This window comes from Leptinotarsa decemlineata, unplaced genomic scaffold, assembly GCF_025532065.1.
Source record: "Leptinotarsa decemlineata unplaced genomic scaffold, Ldec_3_MD MMD2_tig00078422_RagTag_RagTag, whole genome shotgun sequence".
Classification (NCBI taxonomy): Eukaryota; Metazoa; Arthropoda; class Insecta; order Coleoptera; family Chrysomelidae; genus Leptinotarsa; species Leptinotarsa decemlineata.
Window position 1 is genome coordinate 18,739,495 of NW_027412747.1, and position 10,483 is coordinate 18,749,977.

At 32.4% G+C, this 10,483-nt stretch overlaps 1 protein-coding gene across 1 annotated transcript; it reads right to left on the minus strand.

The window, feature by feature from the left end:
- Positions 1–2,033: 2,033 nt before the first annotated feature.
- Positions 2,034–2,483, minus strand: LOC141487383 (uncharacterized). Its single transcript, XM_074186340.1, has one exon. The coding sequence runs from the start codon at positions 2,481–2,483 to the stop codon at positions 2,034–2,036; it is 450 nt and encodes a 149-aa protein (XP_074042441.1).
- Between the last annotated feature and the right edge of the window lie 8,000 nt (positions 2,484–10,483).

A 10,483-nucleotide genomic window follows, 5' to 3' on the forward strand; every position in this document is an offset into this window, starting at 1 on the left:
CCTGGCAAGACTGCATTATTTGATTCCAACCCATCTCTTTAGGGATTGAGCATGGGTGTAAAGTTTGCCTGGTTCCGCAATTGTCGAAGTCATCAGGCCGTAGGTGCCACTGGGTCCTAAAATTATTAGTCCAGCCGCTTCCTTGACTGAAGAGTCGGCAATGCGATTACCTTCTTTTTTGTCGTGCCCTTCAACACACCTTAGGATAATTTTATTATCTACGTTGTCTGTTCAAGGCTAATAGGGCTTATCCACTATCAGTGTAGATTGTTATCTTCTTGTCAGAAAACCCTTTTCTGGTTATTTCTTTTGTGGCGATTGATATATCAGCCAGTTTTGTTTGAACCACGCTGGTATTTTTCCTATTCCCCACTTAATCACTAGACTCAGTGATCTGGAGTAAACTCTACAACCTGAGCCTTCTTTGGTATTTGAGCCGTCTGTATGTATCATAGTGCATTTGTAGCATCTGACTCTGGGTTCTGTTTTATTTGTATTTTGTAGGGTTTGTTAAACATAAACCTGAGTTCAATTGCTGCACTGTCTATCATCAGCAGAGGTTGCGCAGTTAGCGCTTCTCGCTATAGGCTCAGCCTCAATTGACTCATTTCTACTTCGAGGTTCACACCAGCCGTGCGCAATCGTAACATGGCCATTAACGCAACCTCCTTAACGTACAGGTCCAGAAAGGTCAGACCAGTTATTAATTCTTTATCCGCGGTTGGTGTTGTTCTCATGGCTCCTGTGGTCTTTGAACAAGCCATTCGCTGTATTTGATATAATTTTTGGATGGACGTTGCTTGTAGAACTTTCGGTCCCCATGCAATGGCCCCGTACGTTAATAAAGGTTTTATTATTCCAGCGTAGATCCACTGCAGTGGATCTACGCTGTGTTATTATTGCAGTGGTTATTTCAAGTTAAAAGTAAACATTTCCAATGATTGTAGTTAGAACAATGTTTATTTGTTGCATTTTCTTCAATAGATACCACAATACCGATTCATTTTACTATATTTCAAAATTTGTTTAAAGGTGATTGACAATGTTTTATGATGAATTTCACTAGTTCGGACTTCCATTGTCTACTATATAAAATGATTTGAAATCCGTGATACAACTGAAAAAGAAGAATTGAGTATGAATAGCTGAAAATAACAATTATATTAACCAAAATAAACCTAAAATGAGATAATAGTGAAATAAAATACAAGTTAAAATAAAACAATTGAATGAATAGAAATAAAGAAATGAAAAAAAAAAATAATAAAAATGAAGTCACGTTAGTTCTCGACGTTTCGATTGTTAGTATCTACAATCGTCTTCGGGTGATGTCATCACTCATTTCGGGTTTATTTTGCTTAATATAATTGTTATTTTCAGCTATTCATTTTTAATTCTTCTTCTTTAGTTGTTTCAGGGATTTCAAATCATTTCAAAGCGTGTTTTTCTATAGAGGTATAGAACCTTTAAGTTGCAATAAAACAACGATGAATTATTCGATTGACATGAATTTCATTTATCCGAAAGATAATCTTGTGGCATTACATTTTAAATATGATTTCTGGCATATGACCGCCACGGCTGGCGCGGATGTAGTTCAATCTGGACGTCCAATTTTCGATGACTTTTTCCAGCATTTGTGGCCGTATATCGGCAATAACACGGCGAATGTTGTCTTCCAAATGGTCAAGCGTTTGTGGCTTATCCGCATAGACCAATGACTTTACATAGCCCCACAGAAAGTAGTCTAGCGGTGTTAAATCACAAGATCTTGGAGGCCAATTCACAGGTCCAAACCGTGAAATTAGGCGGTCACCAAACGTGTCTTTCAATAAATCTATTGTGGCACGAGCTGTGTGGCATGTTGCACCGTCTTGTTGAAACCACATCTCCTGGACATCATGGTTATTCAATTCAGGAATGAAAAAGTTAGTAATCATGGCTCTATACCGATCACCATTGACTGTAACGTTCTGGCCACCATCGTTTTTGAAAAAGTACGGACCAATGATTCCACCAGCCCATAAAGCGCATCAAACAGTCAGTTTTTGTGGATGTAACGGTGTTTTGACATACACTTGAGGATTACCTTTACTCCAAATGCGACAGTTTTGTTTGTTGACGTAGCCATTCAACCAGAAGTGCGCTTCATCGCTAAACAAAATTTGCTTATGAAAATTGGGAACAACGGTAATCTCGTTTTGGGCCCATTCGACGAATCTACGCCTTACTTGATGATCGTTTGGCTTCAATTCTTGCACGAGTTGAATTTTGTAAGCACGAAAACCAAGATCCTTCCGCAAAATCTTCCATAAATTGGATGGACACAGATCCAATTCCTGTGCTCGATGGCGGATGGACTCCTCCGGGTCTTCCTCAATGCTACGCTGTACAGCAGCAAAAGCTTCTTCTGTACGCACCGTACGGCGTCTCTGGGGATGCGAGTCATCAATAAGAGTAAACGTGGTGCGAAAACGTTCCATGGTTAATCGAATTAGCTGCTCTGATGGACGATTTTGTCGACGATAAAATGGACGTAGTGCGCGATACGTTTTCCGCACAGAACCATTATATTCGAAATAAAATTGCACTATTTGCAAGCGTTGTTCAGGCGTGAGTCTATTCATGATGAATTGCCAAACCAAACTAAGGATAAATCACTTGACAGCTATTAAATTGGTCGCCATCTTGAAAAGTAATGCCAACTTAAAGTTCTATACCTCTATAAAAAACACCCATTACATAGTAGACAATGGAAGTCCGAACTAGTGAAATATTTGAAAATACAGAAAATCATCACCAGTCGGTATCACAAAAACTGCCCGATGCTTGAATATCAATGAACATTCTGAATAAATATAACTCGTATTGACGATCGGAAACCCATCTGTTAGTAAAAAAACGTGACTGAGATAAATATTTTGATATCTGGATAATGTAATGCATTCGAGAATCATATTTCATTAGTGAAAGGTGTAAGATATAACGATAAAGTCGGATTTAAACAGCCTGCTTTCTAGCAGGCTATCAAACGGGCAATTATCTATCGATTGAAAACCCCCTGTAAGACAATGCGTAGGAAGAATAACGAGAACCTGGAAGCTAGAGAAAACACAAGATTAAAACTGGCTAACCACAAATTAATTCCGAAACCATTAATATTAAAGCGTGATAGTGACTCAAGCTCGTCCGATTCGGTTTGGACAGCTGAGGCCTTAATCAATAGATATAAAAAAACAATCGAAGTTGACCCAGAATCATTCTCTCAGAAACGTGTTTGTGTAAAAATATGTCATTAAACTGCGTTAACGAGAATGTGTACGCCTAACATGCCTGCAAACAAAGGATCGCGACTAATCATTGTGTATTGCGGAGGAAGTAAAAGATGGATGCAAATTTGGATGCGAATAGTGTAATAGTTCTTGACAACGCTTCCTATCATTCGCGACAGCTCATCAAAGTACTGAATAAAAAATTAGAGGAGAGATGAAATACAAAGTTTTTCAATGGATTAAAATTTGTATTTTGAAGATTACTATACCAAAAACCAACTAGTTGAAATTTTACAGACAAAAATATTTGAAAAATGTATGCCCCTGAAAGTATTGCTGAAAGGTATGGACACCGTACTGAGACTTTCCCCCTATTTTTTGTGGTTTCAATCCCATGAAGTTGATTTGGGGGAAATTGAAACAAAGAATCATGCGTAAAAATAATTTTCCAAAATCTGATAAGAAGGTAATGGAGCTAATTGAAGAAGAAATATCTAGTATTACCAAAGAAGTCTGGCAGAAAAAGAGTAAAAAAGTAATTTCAGTTGAAAAAGACTAAATGAAGATTGGACCCTTCCATATTAATGGTGAAAATTAATTGATTATTGATTTAAAAGACGACAGTGATAGTGAAACAGAGACAGAGACATTTTGAGTAAAGCAACTTCTGTTGGTTTGAAGAAGATGGATGGAAAAAAGTTTCATGTGTCAATAGAGCAGTGTTTCTTTGGTAAAAAAATTCTGTTCTGTCAATGACTGAATTGATGACACCACCAAAGTCCGCAACAATAGAATTTTCCAATCACTGCATGATCAACATTGTATGAAAATGAAGAAGTAGAAAATCAAAACCTTCCTCTCCTAAAAATGTATCATTACTGAAGATATACTGGATACTAACAGAATTACTACTAACAGTGAAACTCCAATTGATTATGTACTAACTAAAATAATTGTGCCAACTGTTTTGTCCATCCTACTCCTAAAATAAGTGACCATTCATTGTCTATTTGTCTCAAAAATAACAAACGAAGTGAAAGCATTTCTATCAAAAATTATAGAAATCTTCAGTGAGCGAAATTTGGATAAAATAAAACTAGATTTAATTTCATGTGATTGGGATTTAAATTCAACCGATATTAGTGTCATATATTTCAATTTACTTAATAACTGTCAATCAGTTATCCATAAAGTTGCACCAATTCAAGTCTGTCACTATAAAAGTAACATTCCATGGTTTGACAACGGAATTCATAATAAAATAAAACAACGGGATCAGATATATAAGGATTTTATTAAAACTATAGGGGTGAATCAAAATGTCAAATGGAAAAAATTCAATAAACAGAGAAATGAAGTAGTAAATTTATTAAAAAAGAAGAAAAAACAATACTTCTTCGATAGAGCAGATATGTATAGAAATAACTCTCAACTGATGTGGAACACATTGAAAAAGCTAATAAACATGAATTGACAAAACTTTCCGAGCTGTATAGAATTTGAATTAACAAACTAGGTGTTGATAATAAAACTGAAATAGTAAACGAATTTAACTACTACTTCATTACTAGTATTCAGCAAATTGTTGAAAGTATAGATAATGTTCAAGATTGGAAATTAGATAATTATAATAAAGATTATATATATAATAAAATTTTTCCAAGTTTCACATATTAACAATGAATGGATTACGCCTAATTGTTAACTCCTTAGACAACAAAAACAATGTGCATGAGATCTCAAATTCCATTATGCTCAAAGTCATTTTTTAAACATGTGGACATATAATTTTAAACCTTGTAAATACTTCTCTTCAAACCTCTAAAATTCCAAATCCTTTAAAAGTTAGTACTATAGTTCCCATTGAAAAGGTAAACAATACAATCAAGGTCAGTGAATATAGACCAATAGAAAAAATTCTTGAACTAGCTGTTTATAAGCAGGTACTTGATCATGTTGAAAAAGATGAAATTTTAATAAATAATCAATCTGGATTCCATAAAAAGTATTCATGTGAATCCGCATTACAACTCACTTTACCTAAGTTCAAAAAAGAAGTTGATAACAATAAATTTGTAGTAGCTGTTTTTTTTAATCTGAAGAGGGCGTTTGGAACAATTGATCGTAATATTCTTCTAATAAAATTAAGAGGTTATGACATTGATGGTGATGTTTACCAATGGTTATCTGACTATTTATCCCATAGAAAGCAAAAAGTCAGAGTTCAAGATAATATCTCACAGGAATTGGATATACATACAGGTGTGCCTCAGGGTATCGTTTCAGGACCTCTGCTTTTCATTTTATACTTATATGACATAAACTTGTTTATAAATGTTGATTTTATAAATTTATTTGCAGATGACACACTATTTGCAGATGATACAAGCTTAGATAAAGCTATTGATGAAATGAATGCCGCATTGAAGGATGTAAATGAGTACCTCATGGCAAATAAATTGAAACTGAATAAAATGAAAACTAAAGAAAAGATCATTACAACAAAATTTAATGGAACAACCTTGATTTAAATGAAATGAATCTACAAATCGATAATGAAACCTTGAAATTGTATCATGTATCAAATATCTTGGATTCCAGTTAGGTAATTTATTACTTTTTGGCAATCATCTCGATTATATATGTAAAAAAATATCTGAAAAACTATATTTCTTTGCAAGAATTTTTGGCAATTTATCCACACAATCTAAAATTACTGTGTACAATGCGATTATCCAAGCACATTTTGATTACTGTGCTTTTATTATTTTCTTTTTTGATGTAAATCAAACATCTCAATTACAAAAATTTCAAAATCGTGGTATGCAAATTGTTCTTAAAGTGAATAGATTTACTGAAATCGGAATTATGCTAGAAACTTTGCGGTGGCTACCAGTTTCTTTACGGTTGTATTACTTAATTATGACATTTATATTTTTAAACAGAAACAGACATATTCTTCTATACCTGTTTTGATTCAAACATTTTTCTGATTTCCAAACTGTCAGATGCTAGGAATTGCTCATGCACCAGTCAAAAGTTTTTCATTATCAAACTTCAATGACATTTAGGAAGTCACTGTTCATGAACACTCGTATGTTTTTTGCCCAACAAATTTCAAAAAGTGAGTTTTTATAAGCCACCGTACATCTTCCATCCATTGAGGTCATTTCCTTCATTTCATGCCAGCCCAGTATTTTCCCCTGAGATTTTATACATCAAACCACGAAATTACTTCATTATACGCAACGTAGACATCAGCTGATTCGATTGGATGTTATTGAAGTTCTCATGAAGTCATCACAATTTCATATATACACGATGATTGCAGACGACGCAACTGGCAAATTATATTCCAGTATTGGACTGTATGTCGCTAATGATATTGATACAAAAAATAATAGCGAATGAGTTCCCTTGCTTCAGGTCTTTTATAACATTTTGGGTGAAAACGATTTAACGCTGATTGGAATAACAGGGGAGCCCACGATGCAAAATGGGGATTTACTCGAGCGTCATTGAGACATATTAGGTTGCAAAGCTTAGATGATAAGAAAAAAAAAAGTAAAATAATATATACCTTTTCATCGGTGGGGGAAGCGGCTATAGATTTTTAAATATTCAAAAAATACTGTTGCATGGACATACTCGAGCGCATCAGATATTGATAGCATCAATGTCCTATGTATTTTTGATAATGGTATGGTATGGTATGTTAATCTGACCGTTTGCATGATGTGGATGGTACGTAAGGGTTAAAAGTGAAAAGAAAAAAAAATTAATCGAGCGCGTCAGATTTTTTAAGGGGGAGTTGAGTGCAACAAAAAAAGCTCTCATTCAATAATCTGACGATTTCGATCTGACGCAAACTCGCGGCTATTATTAAAATGTGCAAAAAAATTGCCTGAAATACTCAAGCGCATCAGATTAAGATATATATGGTTCATCTTTATGTTTTAGACATGCTGTCTCATAATCTGACGATTATCTAGAGGGATTCGTTCAATCTGACGAAAACAATATATTTTTTTATTCATTTATTGAACTGAAAGCTCAGGAAATAGCATGCAAATAAATAAGTGTATGTTTTCTAAGTAGAATACTTGTATTCATAAGAAAAAAACTTTGAAAAAATGCTCAAAACAGTTTAATTTTTTATAATCAATTGATTAATTAATGAAGAAAAAAGAAATGAAACTTTCTATGTTTTTACGACATTTATTTGTAACTAACGTTACTGCAGTTTCGTCCTATAAGGACATTTTCAAACTTTGAATCCCAAAAATCATAATTTACACTTTTGAATGGTTTGGCATAAACATTTTTTTTATTCATTATTTTACTGTTTATTAGTTCAACAATTTGTTATAAACAAATATTGACCAACCTTATATTTTTTCCTGAAGCAGAAAAAAAAATTATAAAAACAGCTATATATATATATATATATATATATATATATATATATATATATATATATATATATATATATATATATATATTATAAGTATTATAATATATAAAAGAAAATTGGGGCACTTTTTTATATATAGCTGTTTTTATATTTTTCTTCTGCTTCAGAAAAAAAATATAACGTTTGTCAATATTTGTTCATAACAAAGTATTGAACTAATAAATAATCAAATAATGAATAAAAAAATGTTTTTTGACAAACTATTCAAAAGTGTGAATTATGATTTTTAAAAGCAGAATTATTTTTCAACTAATCATTTAAACAATCGAAGTATAAGAAAATCGATTTCGAAAAATTAAAAATTGAAATTAAGAAAAAACATTTTTTTTAATCATCATGATCTCTAAACAACAATGTAGCAAAAAAATTTTTCAAAAATATTGAATTTCTCTATTTGTTTAAAACAATTTAATAAACAAATTACTTGAAAAATTCATATCCTATGTTGATAACTGCCACTGTTCAATGTAAAAACAGACATAGATAAATATCGATTGAAAAAAAAAATTTATTAACAATTTTTAGATATTTTATTTTGCAATAGTTATAAAAAATCATAATTAACAAGTTATTGAATTTTTAGGAACTTTTATCGCAGGATCGCATGAAGTATATATATCAAAAGGGCTCCACGAAGTTTAAAATTTATATAGGCCAATTAGTAATACCTTTCATCCCATTATTTATTCCAACGGAGATTGGGAAAAAATTTGTTAGTTAACAATTGAAAAACTTTTCAAAAAATGGTGATGAATTTTTTTTTCTACGGGACTCGATTCATTGAAGTGTTGAGAAGATACTAGATTTTTTTCGAATTTTCAAAATGACATTTCATGTTAAAAAAAAATTATTTCTTTTGATAAACCCTCTTTAGCGGCAGCGCGCTTATGCCATAACAGCCGCGCGGAACCCTATTTTCAACGTCAAATTAAAATTATAAATAATGGAGATAGAGTTTCGACATTCAGGAATTTTTTATCGTAAATTTTCTCCTCTTTAACGAGCTTTTTTCAAAATTGCTAATATAATAATATTTTTTGAGTTATTAACGAAAAACTAAATACTATTTTTTTTTAATCTTATTTTGTTAATAACAATTGCAATTTTTCACCTACACCAAAATCCTCTGGAAAAATTTTTCTAGAGGTGATTCCGAATCGAATGAGCTATGGCTTATATTTTTAGAACCTTTATCTCTATTTTTCATATTTTTTAACTTGTTGATTAGACTAATGTAGGTAAGAGGGTTTTTTCTTAATAATAGTTTTGTGAAAAAGGTTCGAGCTATGTAGATATATCTCATTAGCCATATTCAACAAATCTTTCTAATCTTGTTACGGTATAGACTCGTTGAACATTAATCATATGCAGAATCACTATAATTGAACAATGACAATATTAGTGTTTCGACATGAATACTTTTCACAGAATGTGTTAGACATTGTCTATCGCCGTATATTAATTTGGGAGTAGAATACCCTCTTTGTGACCCCAGATATTCCCCTCGTATCTCAAATTTCATCTATCCAAATACCAAGGCTTTTAGCCCCGTTAACCATTGTATGCGGTTGATTGTCACTATTTATATTAATACCTAGCACGAATCACGCTGGTTTTTCGATCCGAATACAATAATGACAGATTCACTTCCATTCATCTTCAAACAGTGATCTGTAGTTGATTTGATAAAAGCATCAATGTCTTCGTTGATCAAAAAGAGCAGCTGTTTTTTATTTTCCAGAGAAACACCAAATGGTAAATTTGTTTATAGTCAGAATGAAGATGTGCAGAAAAAATTTCTGGAGAATCCGTGAGACCTGAAGAGTATTAAATCGAATCAAATCAAAGCAACACACAGTTACATAAGAAAGAGTCATGGTTTCAACCGCATGGTAGCACGGTCGAGATTTAAATGAAGAAATGTACAGAAAGAAAATAACAGTACATCAAGGATTATACAACACTACGAAAACATGTTTACATAATAAATATGCATATACATAATACACGAAATATTGAAATACAGATTCACATCAAATAAAAGTTCAAATTGAAAGTATGTATTTGAAAAGTATAGACATTTCTCAACCAGGTATCCTATGAGTTTTTTTTTGAAAGTACATTCATGTTTTAAGCTTTTAATAGAGGAAGGTAAGTTGTTGAAAATCTTTGCGCCGATTCGAGCTAGAGTTTTATAGGAAATATTGCGTTTAGAGTATATAGTGAATAATTGAGGTTTCAGAGTGGATCCTCGTGGTACACCAATCTGAATGATTCTGTATTGAGATTGCTTATCATCTATTCATACATTCTGTGGTCTATTGATGTCTTTAATGCAATTCTTTTATGAATGCATAATGACAAGATGATTTTATTTCGGCTCCACCTAAGAATGAAGAACACATATTACACTAATGAAATTATGTCATTAAATATATATCGATATACTCAGTTTTCCCTATAAATAAAAAAAACACCAGGAATATCTGCTACACATAAAGCCAATATGAGATAAAGGTTCATCAATTCTACAAACAGATCTCGACTATTCTGCTTCTTCATGACCGAAGCAACACAAATGATATTTTCTTCTGATGAGCAGTTTGAAGGAAACGAGTTTGGTAGAATTTTCTTGAAGACAAAACACAAGCACTGCAGAACATTTTTTTAGGCGTTCTAAGAGCGGTGCCTATGCGAAAGTAATAATTCACATTGGATTTGAATCGTTGAAGAACAA

Bases quoted from the DNA above. Each gene is read 5' to 3' on its own strand.
- LOC141487383 (XM_074186340.1), bottom strand. From the start codon at position 2,483: ATGGAACGTTTTCGCACCACGTTTACTCTTATTGATGACTCGCATCCC.